At 51.3% G+C, this 17,782-nt stretch overlaps 1 protein-coding gene across 17 annotated transcripts in view; it reads left to right on the top strand.

The window, feature by feature from the left end:
* FBLIM1 (filamin binding LIM protein 1) overlaps nt 1-17,014 on the top strand; it is a 31,331-nt gene extending 14,317 nt beyond the window's left edge. For 15 of the 17 annotated variants that reach the window (XM_005544710.5, XM_065529594.2, XM_045379991.3 and 12 more), the window contains 5 exons: nt 159-261; nt 1,707-1,876; nt 6,226-6,404; nt 8,034-8,151; nt 14,975-17,014. In XM_005544710.5, the coding sequence (XP_005544767.1) occupies nt 159-261; nt 1,707-1,876; nt 6,226-6,404; nt 8,034-8,151; nt 14,975-15,088 (684 nt within the window). In that variant the 3' untranslated portion in view covers nt 15,089-17,014. The remainder of the gene's footprint in view (nt 1-158; nt 262-1,706; nt 1,877-6,225; nt 6,405-8,033; nt 8,152-14,974) is intronic. The other 2 variants (XR_012425768.1, XR_012425769.1) reach the window with 1 other exon arrangement.
* The last annotated feature ends 768 nt before the right edge of the window (nt 17,015-17,782 follow it).

The following is a 17,782-nucleotide window of genomic DNA, read 5'->3' as shown; positions in this document are numbered from 1 at the left end:
CTGCTGAGAGACTTAGGCAGGTCCCTTGCTTCCCTGGGCCTCGGTTTCCTTCTCAGTGCAATGTGGCTAATTGCACCCGTTGCCACCCAGAAGAGGAGCAGAGCTGGGAGGGTTGCCTGGGGTCCCCACTGGGTGACTCCCTGTCTGCATCCCCACAGGCCCCAGCGGAGGGACCTTCAGTCCAGCCTGGTCCCCTCAGGCCCGTGGAGGAAGAGCTGCCACCTCCCCCAGCAGAACCTGTTGAGAAAGAGGCGTCCACAGGTGGGTGCACGGGGCTGGGAGGATTCTGGGGGCATCTCATGGGGCCAGCATGGGCTTCCAGGTTGAAACCAGGAGAGTGAGGACGCCCCTTCCCATCCCCACCCCAGCTCATGTTATAATGATGGACTTTGTAGGTGGGCATCCATGTAATTTGTGTTGCCTTAGCCTTTTCCCCTTTATACCTAAATTCTATTTAAAATGTTAGTCTGCACAGTTTGCTACGATAACAAAAATGTCTTGAAATTTTGTCTCATTATTTTATTTTCTGAATACCTAATGCCCTCACACGGTGCAAAATAAACAGCACGAGTGGGGACACAGTGAGAAGCCTGCAACCTGCCCCATCCCCTTACCACCCGGTTTCCTTCCCGATGGGCGTCCTCTGTCATTGAGCTCTCATGTATCCTGCCAAAGACACTGTGCACATACGAGCAAATACAAATATGTGTCTACCCACTCCCTCCCCCCATTTTTCCATAAGCAGCAAACTAGGCCCTTCTGCTGTTCACTTTCTTTCCTTCGTACGTCTCAGAGCTGGTCACATATCAGAATATAAAGTGGCTCTTGGCCGGGCGTGGTGGCTCACACCTATAATCCCAGCACTTTGGGAGGCTGAGGCAGGTGGATTACCTGAGGTCAGGAGTTCAAGACCTGCCTGGCCAACATGGTGAAACGCTGTCTCTACTAAAAATATGAAAATTAGCTGGGCGTGGTGGTGTGTGCCTGTAATCTCAGCCACTTGGGAGGCCAAGGCAGGAGAACTGCTTGAACCCGGGAGGCAGAGGTTGCAGTGAGCCGAGATTGTGCCACTGCACTCCAGCCTGGGTGACAGAGTGAGCCTCCGTCTCAAAAACAAATAAATAAAATAAAATAAAGTGGCTCCTGGCTGGGCATAGTGGCTCATGCCTGTAATCCCAGCACTTTGGGAGGTCAAGGCAGCCAACAATCCCTTTGTCCTGAAACTGCTGTCCAGAATTCCTTTTTTGTTGTTGTTTTTTTCTGAAATAGAGTCTCGCTCTGTCACCCAGACTGGAGTGCAGTGGCACGATCTCGGCTCACTGCAACCTCCACCTCCTAGGTTCAAGTGAGTCTCCTGCCTCAGCCCCATGAGTAGCTGGGACTACAGGGGCATGCCACTACGCCCAGCTAATTTTTGTATTTTTAGTAGAGATGGGATTTCACCATGTTGTCTAGGCTGGTCTAGAACTCCTGGCCTCAAGTGATCCGCTCACCTTGGCCTCCCAAAGTGCTGGCATTACAGGCATGAGCCACCACACCTGACTCAGATTCCTTTTTAATGCTCCTCATAACCCTCTGTATTTGTCATTTGAGGAATTTACAGGGTTTGAGACAGAGCCTCAGGTACCCTGGGCATGTTCTGGGTGGTGCCTGGGTACAGTCCTCGCAGGCTGGGCTAGTAATGGCCTGTGTCTTCCTTACCCCAGACATCTGTGCCTTCTGCCACAAGACCGTGTCCCCCCGAGAGCTGGCTGTGGAGGCCATGAAAAGGCAGTACCATGCCCAGTGCTTTACATGCCGCACCTGCCGCCGCCAGCTGGCTGGACAGAGCTTCTACCAGAAGGATGGGCGACCCCTCTGCGAACCCTGCTACCAGGTAACCCCTACAGCAGACCTCTGGGTGCCAGGCACTGAGCTGAGCACTTAGAATATGTTATATCATTTCATTCCCCATACAATCCTGGGAAGTAGGCACTATTGACCCCTTTCACAGATGAGGAAACTGAGGCTCAGAAAGAGGGAGCCCAGTGAAGGCGATTAGTTTCCTAGGGCTGCCTTTAAGAGATCACAACCTTGGTGACTTCCAACAATACACGTTTATTCTATCCTGGTTCTGGAGGTCAGAAGTCCAATATCAGCTTCACTGGGCCAAAACCAAGGTGTTGTGCTGTCTGCAGGCTTGAGGGAGAACCCACATCTCTGCCTTTTGCAATTTCTTTTTTTTTAGTTCTTTTTTGGGGTGGGGGACGGAGTCTCACTCTATCGCCTAGGCTGGAGTGCAGTAGCATGATCTCGTCTCACTGCAACCTCTGCCACCCAGGTTCAAGGGATTCTTCTGCCTCGGCCTCCTGAGTAGCTGGGATTACAGGCACCTGCCACCGCACCTGGCTAATTTTTGTATTTTTCATAGAGATGGGGTTTCACCATCTTGGCCAGGCTGGTCTTGAATTCCTGACGTCGTGATCCACCGGCCTTGGCCTCCCAAAGTGCTGGGATTACAGGCCTGAGCCACTGCACCCAGCCTCTTTTTTTTTTTTTTTTTTTTTGAGATAGAGACTCATTCTGTCATCCAGACTGGAGTGCAGTCGTGCAATCTCGGATCACTGTAACCTCTGCATCCCAGGTTCAAGCGATTCCCATGTCTCAGCCTCCCGAGTAGCTGGGACTACAGGTGCCTGCCACCGTGCCCGACTAATTTTTGTATTTTTAGTAGAGATGGGGTTTTACCACTTTGGCCAGGCTGGTCTCAAACTCCTGACTTCAAGGGATCCACCCTCTCAGCCTCCCAAACTGCTGGGATTACAGGTGTGAGCCACTGCACTCGGCCCCTTTTGCAGTTTCTGAAGCTGCATTCTTCTTGACTCCTTCCTCTGCCATCAAAGCCAGCAGTGTAGCATCCCGCTTCAGCGGCCCTATTGCCACCTCTGTGTCAAGTTACAGGGACACTGTGATAGCATTTAGGACTCACCTGGATAATCAGGATAATCTCCCCCATCTTAAGATCCTTAACTTGGCTGGGCGCAGTGGCTCACGCCTATAATCCCAGCACTTTGGGAGGCCGAGACGGGGATCACGAGGTCAGGAGATCGAGACCATGGTGAAACCCCATCTCTACTAAAAATATAAAAAATTAACTGGGCGTGGTGGCGGGCGCCTGTAGTCCCAGCTACTCGGGAGGCTGAGGCAGGAGAATGGCGTGAACCCGGGAGGTGGAGGTTGTAGTGAGCCGAGATCGTGCCACTGCACTCCAGCCTGGGGGACAGAGTGAGACTCCATCTCAAAAAAAAAAAAGATCCTTAACTTATCCCATCTGAAAGCCTCTTTTTCCGGGCAAGGTAACGTTCACGGGGTCCAGAGATAAGGACCTGAATATCTTTGGGGGCATCTCTTAGCTACCACACGAGGTCACATAAGATGGCCAAGCAGCTGGGATTCTACTCCACACCCATGTGGCTCTGGAGGCTGCCATCAGTCTTGCCACCATCTCCCCTAGAGCCACAAGGTTCCAATGTTTGATCTCACGGAATCTGTGTTGCTTCCGGGTACCAAGTGCCATCTGGGAGAGCCAGTTGGGATGCCAGCATACTGGAATTTCTAACTCTTGGATGGTTTGTGGTGGCATGTCAAGGGTGGCGACCACCCACAGCCACATCCCCTGGGTATGTGTGTAGGCCACACCTGGAAATCAGCATTTTGAGCAAGTGTCTCAGGTGATTCTCATGCATATAGAAGTTTGAAAACGGCTGATTTGAGGGGTTAGAGTATTTGGAGCTGAGACTGTCCGGAAGAATCCAAACAATCCAATCCCAGGCTCACCACCAGTGAGGCACTGTGGGAGGAGAGAGGAGCCAGGCCCTCCCTGCCGTGTCCCTGTGACCCCATCAATATGATGGGGGAGTGTCCCTCAGGGGTGAGACACTGGGGGAGGAGGGGTGAGGAGGGGTGTCTAGCTGAAAGCAGCCAAGAGGAAGACTTGATCAGTGTGCTGGGGAGAGAAGGGCCGTGCCCATGAGAGGGAGGGTGGGAGTGGGAGATGCCCCTACATCTGTCCAGGTGGCGTCAAGGTAAAATGCACAGGAGCACAGCCAGGAAGGAGAGACAGCATGTCCAGGAGAAAAGGTGGAAAGGCTAGAGGGAGGCCCGCTGCCCTGCCTCAGGTATCTCTTTATCATTGCTCCTTATTCCAGGAGGAATTTGAGGCAGCTTCTATGAATGCATATATACCAGCCAGGCGCGGTGGCTCACACCTGCAATCTCAGCACTTCAGGAGGCTGAGGTGGGAGGATTACTTGAGGTCAGGAGTTCGAGACCAGCCTGGACAACATGGCAAGACTCCACCTCTATTTTAAAATAGTTATTTTTTATTAAAACGTGTTTTTAAAGAGAATGCATGTATACCTATAGACCGCAATGATATAGGTGCACTGAAAAATTCCACGTGATTCTCCCGCCTCAGCTTCCCAAGTAGCTGGGATTACAGGTGCCTACCACCATGCCCAGCTGGTTTTTTTGTTTGTTGGTTGGTTGGTTTTTTTTGTTTTTTTGTTTTTTGTATTTTTAGTAGAGACAGGGGTTTTCACCATGTTGGATTGGCCAGGCTTGTCTGGAACTCCTGACCTCAGGAGATCCACCTGCCTTGGCCTCCCAAAGTCCAGGGATTACAGGCATAAGCCACCTTGCCTGGCACATTTCTTCTTAAAGGCGTCATATAAAATTATATTAACTGGCTGGGTGCCGTGGCTCATGCCAGGCCGAGGCAGGCAGATCACCTGAGGTTAGGAGTTCGAGACCAGCCTGACCAAAATGGAAAAACCCTGTCTCTACTAAAAATACAAAAACTAGCCAGGCACAGTGGTGCATGCCTGTAATCCCAGCTACTCCGGAGGCTGAGGCAGGAGAATTGCTTGAACCCAGGAGGCGGAGGCTGCAGTGAGTCAAGATCGCACCACTGCATTCCAGTCTGGGCGACAGAGCAAGACTCCATCTCAAAAAAAAGAAAAAGCCTGGGCACAGTGGCTCATGCCTGTAATCCCAGCACTTTGGGAGGCCGAGGCAGGCGGATCACCTGAGGTCAGGAGTTCAAGAGCAGCCTGGCCAACATGGAGAAACCCCGTCTCTACTAAAAATACAAAAAATTAGCCTGGGTGTTGGTACATGTCTGTAATCCCAGCTACTTGGGAGGCTGAGGCAGGAGATTTGCTTTAACCCAGGAGGCGAGGTTGTGGTGAGCCAAGATTGCACCATTGCACTTCAACCTGGGTGACAAGAGCGAAACTCCGCCTCAGGAAAAAAAAAAAAGGTAGATCTCATGTTAAGTGTTCTTCCAACAATAAAACAATTTGTAAAAGACTGCAATAATACTATGATATGTAAAATAAAGACATCCAAACAGAAGGAAAATCAAAATAGAAAGTGAGACGAGATCAAAGGGAATGTTACGACCCACCGTGTGTGAGGATGCCAGACAGGGAGGCTCACGCCTATAATCCCAGCACTTTGGGAGGCTAAGGCAGGTCGATCACTTGAGGTCAGGAGTTCGAAACCAGCCTGGCCAACATAGTGGAACACCATGTCTACAAAAAATACAAAAAATTAGCCAGGCGTGGTAACATGCACCTGTAGTTCCAGCTACTCAGGAGGCTGAGGCATGAGAATCACTTGAACCTCATGTAGAGGATGCAGTGAGCTGAGATTGGGGCACTGCACTCCAGCCTCAGTAACAGAGTGAGACTTTGTCCCAAAACAAAACAAAAACCAAATAACAACAAAAAAGCCCTATAATGGTTTCGAAATATGAAATGTGGAATTTGGCTCTGAGCTTCCAAGTGGCCAAATGGAAAAGGGAAAGAATTTCAAGGCTTCTTGTCTATATGATAAAAGCACCCAATTCTCCTGAGAATTCCTTTTCCTGACCCTGAGGTTTAAGCGAAGTTTCTCCTATGAGCTCTTTGAACCCTGACCTTAAACATATCCCAGTAACAAGAAATGTAGTCATAGCATCAGGGCATCAGGGCAGTATTCCTTACAGTAAGCCAAGGATGCAAGGCTAAGCTCAATTTGTTATAAGCAATGGTGGAGGTTTTGGGCGATAGTTACAGGTTGTCTGCAGGCCTCTCCTGTACTTCCCAATTCCTGGGCCCCCGAGGGCAGGCTCCCAGAAGAAGAGACCCTTGTGGGTTGGAGTGGGTGTGCCGTGGATGACTCTGGCAGTGGCCTCTGTCCCAGGACACGTTGGAGAAGTGCGGCAAGTGTGGCGAAGTGGTCCAGGACCACATCATCAGGGCCCTGGGCCAGGCCTTCCACCCCTCCTGCTTCACGTGTGTGACCTGCGCCCGGTGCATTGGGGATGAGAGCTTTGCCCTGGGCAGCCAGAACGAGGTGTACTGCCTGGATGACTTCTACAGGTACGAGAGGGGTTTGGCACCAGGTGGGGTGCAGGGACAGGGCGAGATCCAAGCAGGATGAAGGAGCCGAGCCTGAGTCCTGGGTGCTGGGCCAGAGTTTCCTGTCTACTGGTTTATTATAAAGAATATTACAGGCCGGGCGCGGTGGCTCAAGCCTGTAATCCCAGCACTTTGGGAGGCCGAGACGGGTGGATCACGAGGTCAGGAGATCGAGACCATCCTGGCTAACACGGTGAAACCCCGTCTCTACTAAAAAATACAAAAAAAAACTAGCCGGGCGAGGTGGCGGGCGCCTGTAGTCCCAGCTACTCAGGAGGCTGAGGCAGGAGAATGGCGTGAACCCGGGAGGCGGAGCTTGCAGTGAGCTGAGATCCGGCCACTACACTCCAGCCTGGGAGACAGAGCGAGACTCCGTCTCAAAAAAAAAAAAAAAAAAAGAATATTACAGGGCTGGACCGGGCACAGTGGCTCATGCCCATAATCCCAGCATTTTGGGAGACTGAGGAGGGTGGATCACGAGTTCAGGAGATTGAGACCATCCTAGCTAACACGGTGAAACCCCATCTCTACTAACAATACAAAAAAAATTAGCCAGGCCTGGTGGCGGGCGCCTGTAGTCCCAGCTACTCAGGAGGCCGAGGCAGGAGAATGGCGTGAACCCGGAAGGTGGAGCTTACAGTGAGCTGAGATCGTGCCACTGCACTCCAGCCTGGGCGACAGAGCTAGACTCCATCTCAAGCAAAACAAAGCAAAAAACTAAAAAATATATATAATGTCACAGGCAGGTACTATTAAGGGTTCTGTTTTACCAACCAAGGCACACAGCAGCTAAGTACCCAAAGTCTCTCCACAGGTAAGTATTGAAACTCTTGGTAAGTATGCACATCCCCAAGGACCTGACTTTCGGGCCCTGCTCTGAAACCCCAGACCTCTGGGTCTGCCCTTGGAGCTGAATGACGCAGTGGGGACACATCTGTTGGACTCAATCCCTGCCCATGAGTTGCTCACCACTCAAGGGGAGAGACAGATGTGCCTCTTAAGAAAGAAGTACTGGCTGGGCACAGCGGCTCACACCTGTAATCCCAGCACTTTGGGAGGCCAAGGTGGGCGGATCACGAGGTCAGGAGTTCAAGACCAGCCTGACCAACATGGTGAAACCCTGTGGTCGCTACTCAAAATGCAAAAATTAGCTGGGCATAGTAGCGCCTGCCTGTAGTCCCAGCTGCTCAGGAGGCTGAGGCAGGAGAATCGCTTGAACCTGGGAGGCGGAGGTTGCAGTGAGCGGAGATTGTGCCATTGCACTCCAGCCTGGGTGACAAGAGCCAAAAAACTCCGTCTCAAAAAAAAAAAAAAAGACAGATGAGATGGGTCCCAGCCCCACTGAACACAGTTCTCAATTCAGGCAATCTCCAGTGATGCTGGGAAACCAGGTCTCATTACACAGGTCTCTCCACCTGCTCCTGCCAGGAAGAAATAGACATCTCTGCTTATAGCTGCTAATGCAGTCCCATAGCAACGGGACTGAAATTGCTCAGGAGGTGAACACCAGCCAGCCCGAGTTCTGACAGCTAATTAATTTATGTGGTTGTGGCATGAACGCCTCCCAAGCATGGGTTTCTTTGCTTCTAGGAAATTCGCCCCCGTCTGCAGCATCTGTGAAAATCCCATCATTCCTCGGGATGGGAAAGATGCCTTCAAAATCGAGTGCATGGGAAGAAACTTCCATGAAAATTGCTATAGGTGTGAGGTGAGTAGAGCCCAGGTGGTTTAATAATATTCCATCGCTGCATTGCCAGGCCCTTGGCTGGGTTGCTTGGACATGGGGACAGGTCAGGGTGGGGGCTGTACTCTCAAATTGCTCACTGTCCAGTAGGAGAAACAAAAGATGCTGGAAATACAACTATAGTCTATTATCAACTCTTCGCGTTAATGATAAGAAACCAAACTCGGGGCTGGGCGCGGTGGCTCACGCCTGTAATCCCAGCACTTTGGGAGGCCGAGGCGGGTGGATCACGAGGTCAGGAGATCGAGACCATCCTGGGTAACACGGTGAAACCCCGTCTCTACCAAAAATACAAAAAAAAATCAGCCGGGCGCGGTGGCGGGCGCCTGTAGTCCCAGCTACTCGGGAGGCTGAGGCAGGAGAATGGCATGAACCTGGGAGGCGGAGCTTGCAGTGAGCCGAGATCGCGCCACTGCACTCCAGCCTGGGTGACAGAGCAAGACTCTGTCTCAAAAAAAAAAAAAAAAAAAAAAAAGAAACCAAACTCAAGTTGCTTTCTACAAAAAAGAGAATCTGTTGGCTAATGGTGGTGGAAACACTGATGGTATTGAGTGATGGCATCAGGACTCTCTCCATCTTTCTTTCTCTCTTTCTTTCTTTCTTTCTTTCTTTCTTTCTTTCTTTCTTTCTTTCTTTCTTTCTCTCTCTCTCTCTCTCTCTCTCTCTCTCTCTCTTTCTTTCTTTCTTTCTTTCTTTCTTTCTTTCATTTTTTTTTTTTTTGGAGGTAGTCTTACTTTTGTTGCCAGGCTGGAGTGAAGTGGTATGATCTCAGCTCACTGCAACCTCCGCCTTTTGGGTTCAGCAATTCTCCTGCCTCAGCCTCCCAAGTAGCTAGAATTACAGGCATGCACCACCGCACCTGGCTAGTTTCTGTATTTTTAGTAGAGATGGGGTTTCACCATGTTGGCCAGGTGGGTCTCAGGTGATCCGTCCACTCCACCTCCCAATGTGCTGGGATTACAGGCATGAGCCAACGCTCCCGGCCTCTTTTCCATCTCTTGTCTCTGCCTTTTTTATGTGTTTGCTTCATTTTTGCTGCCTGTGGGCTGGCCTTCTCTGTGGGGAGGTGGGGCACAGTGCATGGGCAGAGGTGGCCCAGGTTTACATCTCCCCGGCTTAGAAACCCTAGGGGAAAGACAGAGCACACCACATCCAGGGAAGCCAGACTGTCTCTAGAAGGCCTCTAATCACCCCAGCTAGGGTCACATGCCCATTCAGGGCCAGTCACTGTGGCTGGGTGCTAGGATTGATAACCCCTGGGGCCAGGGAGGCAGAACCACATAAAAAAAGAGGGGTTGCTATAACCGGAGGAAGGGAGAAGAGGATGCTGGACAGATCTACACCACGTACCTTTTCCGGGTGCCAGGCAAGAGAATGTAGAAATCAGCTTTCTTCCAGAGTGCTGGGATTACAGGCATGAGCCACTGCTCCCGGCCAGAAGTGGAAGTCTGTAGATGTGACTGGAGTGTAGAGGGCTGGGGTTATGGTTAATGTTTAGGCCAGAGTGAAGGAAAGGGCTGCAGTGCCAGACTAGAGAGTCTGGACTTTAGGCTGCAGAGAGGGGTCAGGCTGAGATGGGCGAGCTGATTAGAAACTGGTGCAGTTGTCCCAGGAAGAAGGGCCCAGGTGTCGTCACACGTGACTTGGCAATCAGACGGGTCCTATGCTAGCTTTAAAGTTCTGCTATTGCTCTCTTTAAAGTCTTGATTTTTTTTGTTTGTTTTTATTTTTATTTTTATTTATTTATTTTTGAGATGGAGTCTCGCTCTGTCACCCAGGCTGGAGTGCAGTGGCGCGATCTCGGCTCACTGCAAGCTCCGCCTCCCGGGTTCACGCCATTCCCCTGCCTCAGCCTCCCGAGTAGCTGGGACTACAGGCACCTGCCACCACACCCGGCTAATTTTTTTGGTATTTTTTAGTACAGATGGGATTTCACTGTATTAGCCAGGATGGTCTCAATCTCATGACCCCGTGATCCGCCCGCCTGAGCCTCCCCAAGTGCTGGGATTACAGGCGTGAGCCACTGCGCCCGGCCTTTGTTTTTAATAGAGACAGAGACTGGAGTCAGGCTGGAGTGCAGTAGTGTAATCATAGCTCACTGTAGCCTTAAAATTTTGGGCTCAAGCAGTTCTCTCACCTTAGCATCCTGAGTAGCTGTAAGTACAGGTGCCCACCACCACACCCAGCTAATTTTTTTATTTTTTAAATTTTTATAGAGATGACTTCTCTACAAAAATTTGCCCAGGCTGGTCTTGAACTCCTGGGCTCAAGCGATTCTCTCACTTTGGCCTCCCAAAGTGCTGAGATCACATGCATGAGCCACTACCTACAGCCTGAAATTCTTAGTTTTTTTTTTTCTTTTCTTTTTTTTTTTTTAGAGACTGAGTCTCACTTTGTTCCCCAAGCTGGAGTACAGTGGCACTATCTCAGCTCACTGCAACCTCTGCCTCTCAGGTTCAAGCAACTCTCTTGCCTCAGCCTCCCGAGTAGCTGGAATGACAGGCTCGCACTACTGTGCCCGGGTAATTTTTGTATTTTTAGTAGAGACAGGGTTTCGCCATGTTGACCAGGCTGGTGTTAAACTCCTGATCTCAAGTGATCTGCCCACCTTGGCCTCCCAAAGTGCTGGGTGGCGTGAGCCACTACACCCAGCCAAAATTCTTAATTTCTGAACAAGGGGTCCCACATTTTAATTTTGTCCAAGATCCTACAAATTATGTAGTCAGTCCTGCTGAGGAGGCTCAGAAATCCTCTCCCACCCCTTCTACTGCCGGCTCCTTGTCACTGAAGCTTCTGTTTTCTCCGGTGATGGTGACAAAGTGGCAACTTTTATGGGGGGGACCTAAGTGGAGAGCCCCAGAGCAGATCTCTTACTCCATGAGTATTTCGAAACACTTGTTCACTCCCACTTATATAAACAGATACTGGGACCCAAAGACTATTTTCACTGAGGTTGTCAAAGGAGCTGGGTAGAGAAGTTGATAAATTGCTGCGTAATTACATTGTCTTTGTTGGTTATAGTTCAAAGTCCTGCTGATAGTGCATTTTGAAAGCCCAATGAGGAAGTTTAAATGCTGTTATCCCCACCATTGTCCTAATGAGTCCAGCAGTGACTGGCACTTTCCTGAGCCAGGAAGTCAGGAAGTGAATAAATCCCCACAGTGGTCTTGGTGATGTGGCCAAGGGTGGTGTAGTAAGTCAGCATTTGGACTCCAGAAGTTATGTGTCAGAAGATGAGGCTTCTTGACCAGGCACGGTGGCTCATGCTGGTAATCCCAGCACTTCGGGAGGCCCAGGCGGATGGATCACTTGCATTCAGGAGTTCAAGACCAGCCTGGCCAACATGGCGAAACCCAGTTTCTACTAAAAATACAAAAATTAGGCCAGGTGCAGTGGCTCACTCCTGTAATCCCAGCACTTTGGGAGGCTGAGGCAGGCGGATCACGAGGTCAAGAGATGGAGACCATCCTGGCCAACATGGTGAAATCCCATCTCTACTAAAAATACAAAAATTACCTGGGTGTGGTGGTGTGTGTCTGTAATCCCAGCTACTCGGGAAGGTGAGACAGGAGAATTGCTTGAATCCAGGAGGCAGAGGTTGCAGTGGGCCGAGATTGCACCACTGTGCTCCACACTGACGACAGAGTAAGACTCCGTCTCAAAAAAAAAATTAGCTGGGTATGCTGGCGCACGCCTGCAGTCCCAACTACTTGGGAGGCTGAGGCAGGAGAATCGCTTGAACCCAGGAGGCAGAGGTTGCAGTGAGCTGAGATTGTGCCACTGCACTCTAGCCATCTACCCTGGGCAATAGAGCAAGATTCCATCTCAAAAAAAAAAAAAAAAAAATGAGGCTCTTGAAACACAGCAGCCTGAAAGGAGTTGAGTGCTGTTACCTAAGAAGAAAGTGGGTTTCCATGCACTGCCCACACCCACATCTCACCATTTCTACTTGCTTTGGGGTCCATATTATTTATGACTATTGTTGGAAGGATAACAATGCTTTTATATGTAGGTAGTATTTTTAAATTTATAAAATGCTTTCATTGACATCACCTTGTTTAATCCTAGTGACAGTCTTGTGAGATGGAATTTATTGTCCCCATTAAGATGGGGAAACTGGTGGGGTGCGGTGGCTCACACCTATGATCCCAGCACTTTGGGAGGCTGAGGCAGGAGGATCACTTGAGCCCAGGAGTTCAAAGCCAGCCTGCACAGTAAGACCTCATCTTACAAAAAATTTGAAAACATTAGCCAGGCATGGTTGTACCCTTCTGTAGTTACAGCTACTTTGGAAGCTGAGGCAGGAGGATTGCTTGAGCCTGGCAGGTGGAGGCTGCAGTGAGCCATGATCATGCCACTGCACTCTAGCCTGGGTGACAGAGCGAGACCCTATCTTTAAAAAAAAAGGAAACAGGCAAACAGTCTCAGAAAACGGGTTCCAGCCGTGCTTGTGTGGGCTGGGTTCAGTGACGTTTCAGCCACTGCACAGCTGCCTTACAGAGGTTGTGAGACTTGGTGGTAGATGAAGTATTTTCTCCAGTTGGTTCTAATTTAGGAGGGGTCTCATGTGGCCCTCCAGCATGTGTTACAATGCCAAACAGGTGGTACAGATGCTGCAGTTGTGTAGCCCGTGGTCCACTTGAGAGACCCAAGTGGCCTTGCAGGGAGGAGACACATAGGAGCACCTCACCCAGCTGACCATGGAGGAAGGCAGATTGCAGACCCTGGTCCCTACTGCATCAGGAGGCCCACCTGTGACCCCAAAGTAGTCCCTATAGGGACTCTTTTTTTCTTTCTTTTGAGACGGACTCTCACCCTGTCTTCCAGGCTTGAGTACAATGTCATGATCTCAGCAACCTCCGCCTCCCGGGTTCAAACAATTCTCCTGCCTCAGCCTCATGAGTAGCTGGGATTACAAGCACCCGCCACCATGCCCAGCTAATTTTTATATTTTTCGTAGAGGTGGGGTTTCCTCATGCTGGCCAGGCTGGTCTCGAACTCCTGACTTCTTGATCCATCCGCCTCGGCCTCCCAAAGTGCTAGGCTTATGGGGGTAAGCCACCGCGCCTGGCCCCCTGTAAGGACTCTTTTGTGGGATCAATGCAGCTTCCAAAGGGTGCCCAGAACCAAGTCTCTGTGCACAAATTGTCCCCTCTGTTACTCTCCAGCATGTGCCCAGGTGAGGTTTCTGGGGCAGAACAGTGATGTTGGTAGAGTTTGGGCCCCGAGTCCCAGTCCCTGTGTTCCTCATTCTGAAATCCTTTGATGATTCGAAAAATAGAAAATATTAATGTTGGCCGGGCACGGTGGCTCACACCTGTAATCCCAACACTTTGGGAGGCCGAGGCGGGCGGATCACAAGGTCAGGAGATCGAGACCATCCTGGCTAACATGGTGAAACCCCGTCTCTACTAAAAATAAAAAAATTTAAAAAAAAATTAGCCGGGTGTGCTGGCGGGCACCTGTAGTCCCAGTTTCTCGGGAGGCTGAGGCAGGAGAATGGTGTGAACCTGGGAGGCGGAGCTCCCAGTGAGCCGAGATTGCGCCACTGCACTCCAGCCTGGACGACAGAGTGAGACTCTGTCTCAATAAAAAAAGAAAAAGAAAAGGAAAATATTAATGTTTGTGCTGGTCTGGTCCTAGCTCCAGAACCAGCTGTGTGACCTGGGGCAGAGCCCACTCCTCCCTGGACCTTGGTATCCCTCCTGTGAAATGAAGGGACTGGACCAGACACTCATCAGCAGATACCCATAGCTGCCAGTGCTGGGGTGGGCTGGGCTGGGGACTTGGCCATAAACAGGGTTCCTGGTTCCTGTCTCGCAGAACTTATGTTCTAAAAGGACTGTTGAGGCTGGGCGCAGTGGCTCACACCTGTAATCCCAACATGGGAAGCCAAGGTGGGCGGATCACTTGAGGTCAGGAATTCAAGACCAGCCTGACCAACGTGGCAAAACTGCATCTCTACTAAAAATACAAAAATTAGCTGGGTGTGGTGGCACATGCCTGTAATCCCAGCTACTCAGGAGGCAGGAGAATCACTTGAACCCGGAAGGCAGAGGTTGCAATGAGCTGAGATCGTGCCACTGCACTGCAGCCTGGGCAACAGAGCAAGACTCTGTCTCAAAATAAATAATAAAAACACATTTTAAAAAATAATAAATGGGTTGGCCGGGCGCGGTGGCTCAAGCCTGTAATCCCAGCACTTTGGGAGGCCGAGGCGGGCGGATCACAAGGTCAGGAGATCGAGACCACAGTGAAACCCCGTCTCTACTAAAAATACAAAAAATTAGCTGGGCGCGGTGGCGGGCGCCTGTAGTCCTAGCTACTCAGGAGGCTGAGGCAGGAGAATGGCGTGAACCCAGGAGGCGGAGCTTGCAGTGAGCCGAGATCACGCCACTGCACTCCAGCCTGGGCAACAGCGTGAGACTCCGTCTCAAAATAATAATAATAATAATAATAATAAATGGGTTATTAAGGTCCTTCTAGCCCCAGCTTTTCCTGAACGCTCAGGGGACTTCCTCAGGTGTCCTCAGTTCTCCTGACGGTGAATGTCCTCTCCGGCGCCCCCATGTGGATTAAAGCCTCCCTGTGTGCCTGTGTCTCATCTTCCCAGATGGAGACCTGGCCCAGGTGTTGGGAGGGCAGCAACGAGCATCCACCTTCCTCCCGCTGAGGGAGTACGTCCACTCATGTAGTTGGTTTATTTGGCAGACACCGAGTGAGTTCCTCCCCTGTACAGGCAGCGCCCAGGCCCAGGGCGGGTCCACATGTGTCTTTGTCTCCTCAGGACTGCAGGATCCTCCTGTCTGTTGAGCCCACGGACCAAGGCTGCTACCCCCTGAACAACCGTCTCTTCTGCAAGCCGTGCCACGTGAAGCGGAGTGCTGCGGGGTGCTGCTGAGTACCTGCTGGGCAGTGAACGGACCACTAGCCCCGGCTGGGGCCCTTCCCTGACTTGGTTTCCCTTCCTGACCTGCTCTTGCACACTTTCCTTCTGAGCCTCCGTGGGGACCAGCCTGCAAGTCGGCCTAGCCTGTCCAGGATACAGTGGGGCTGAGTACCCCCAGGCCTTCCACTCCTCCTCTACCCTCTGGGCATCAGAAGGCTCCTGGACCATGAGCGTCACCCCCAGAATTCCCTGCTGACCCCACTCCACTTCCAGGGAAAAGCTGGGGGAAGTTGGACCCTTCTCACTGACTAGCTGTCTGGTAGGGGTGCTGGGACCAGCCTGGCTTGCAGGAGCTATTTGAGGAACAACTCCAAGGTTCCTTAAAAAGGGCTTTTTATAGGCTGGGCAGGGTGGCTTACGCTTGTAATCTCAGCACTTTGGGAGGCCAAGGTGGGTGGATCATTTGAGATCAGGAAAGACCAGCCTGGCCAACATGATGAAACCCTGTCTCTACGAAAAATACAAAAACTAGCTGGGCATGGTAGCAGGTGCCTGTAATCCCAGCTACTAGGGAAGCTGAGGCAGTAGAATCTCTTGAACCTGGGAGGCAGAGGTTGCAGTGAGATTGCACTGCAGCCTGGGTGACAAGAGGGAAACTCTGTCTCAAAAAAAAAAGTGCTTTTTAGACTGGGCGTGGTGGCTCATGCCTGTAATCCCTGCACTTTGGGAGGCCAAAGCAGGCAGATCACTTGAGGTCAGAAGTTTGAGACCAGCCTGGGCCAATATGGGGAAACCCTGTTTTTATTAAAAATACAAAAATTAGCTGGGTGTGGTGGCACGCACCTATAATCCCAGCTACTGGGGAGGCCGAGGCAGGTGAATTGCTTGAACTGGGGAGGTGGAGGTCGCAGTGAACTGAGATGGCACCACTGTACTCCAGCCTGAGCGACACAGCGAGACTCTGTCTCCAAAAAAAAAAAAAAAAAAAGTACTTTCTGAAAATATTGAGGTTGAAATGATGGAAACCAACATTCTTTGGATTTAGTGGGGAGCGTAATAGCAAACACCTCGCCTTGGTTCGCACATGTACAGGAATGGGATCCAGTGGGGCACAGCCATGGACTTCCCCACTCTGGAACGTGTGGTGCCAAAGTGGGGCCAGGGCCCAGGCCCAGGAGGAAAGGGTGGTCCACAGACACCCGGGGATGTCAGCAGCCCCCCACCTGCCTTCTGGCACCTCCCGGGTGCTACGGTGTGTCAGCAGGCATGGGGTGAGAGCCTGGTACGTCCTGCGAACAGGGTGCGGGGACCGAGTGTGCCTCCTTGAGCCTTGACTTGGGCCATGCACCCCCTCTCCCTCACACACACACGAGCACTTCTCCAGGATGGTGCCAGGACAGGTGTCCCTTCAGTCCCCTGGTTATGACCTCAAGTCCCACTTGGGCCCTGCAGCCCCGCCTGTCTTGTAACCCCTGCCGCCTCAAGACCACACCTGGAAGATTCTTCTTCCCTTTGAAGGAGAATCATCATTGTTGCTTCATCGCTTCTAAGACATTTTGTAGCACCTGGACAAGTTAAACAGAATGTGCTTTCCTCCCTGGGGTCTTGCTGTCCCATAGGCTCTCACGAGAATGCCACAGGGGCCCTGCACTGGGCAGGCTTCTCTGTAGAACCCCAGGGGCTTCAGCCCAGACGGCAGCATCTCACCCTTAGCCTATAGCAGGGAGTCCTGAACTTCTGCATTCACAGGCCACCTCCACAATTGTTCTAACCAAAGACCTCCTGTTCTGTTCTTTCACTTAAATCAACATGCTATTTTGTTTTCACTCACTTCTGACTTTAGTCTTGTGCTGAGCCATGTATCATGCAGTCATGTTCACGTGCTAGTTACATTTTTCTTCTTACACATGAAAATAAACGCATACGTGTTAGAAGCTCTTCCGTGTTGCGTATAAGCTCTCGCACAGGTGAACGCTGGCCTTTGGTGGTAGCCCTAGAAAGATGTTTGCTGGGCATCTGCTCGCTGTGGTAGGAGCGTCTGAAGAGTGCTGGGGCTCAGCTCAGCAGACGGAGGGGCTCCTTCCCTGCCTCATCCCCAGCACCAGAGGCTGGCGCTGGCCAACTCACCGGTGTGCTTCTCCTGGACACAGGCCACCACCAATGGGGTTGGCTACAGGGGCCTCAGTAGAGCTGCCAAATGCTTTAAGAATGAACACTCAGGCTGGGCGTGGTGACCAATGCCTGTAATCCCAGCACTTTGGGAAGCTGAGGTGGGCCGGTCACTTGAGGCCAGGAGTTTCAGACCAGCCTGGCCAACATGGTGAAACACTGCCTCTACTAAAAATACAAAAATTGGCTGGGCATGGCGGTGCATGCCTCTAGTCCCAGCTACTCGGGAGGCTGAGGCAGGAGAATCTCTTGAACCTGGGAGGCAGAGGTTGAAGTGAGCCGAGATCACAACACTGCACTCCAGCCTAGGTGATAGACTGATTCAAAATAAGAATCAACAGTCAGGCTGGCTGCAGTGCCAGCACTTTGGGAGGCCGAGGTGGGTGGATGGCTTGAGTTCAGGAGTTTGAGACCAGTCATGGCAACATGGCGAAACCCTGTCTCTAAGAAAAACGAGCCAGGCACAGTAGTGTGCACCTGTAGTCCCAGCTACCTGGGAGGCTGAGGTAAGAGGATCACCTGAGCCCAGGAGGTCGA

The sequence above is a fragment of the Macaca fascicularis genome, chromosome 1 (genome assembly GCF_037993035.2).
Source record: "Macaca fascicularis isolate 582-1 chromosome 1, T2T-MFA8v1.1".
In the NCBI taxonomy this organism is placed as follows: domain Eukaryota; kingdom Metazoa; phylum Chordata; class Mammalia; order Primates; family Cercopithecidae; genus Macaca; species Macaca fascicularis.
This window is presented reverse-complemented; position numbering and strand designations above follow the sequence as displayed.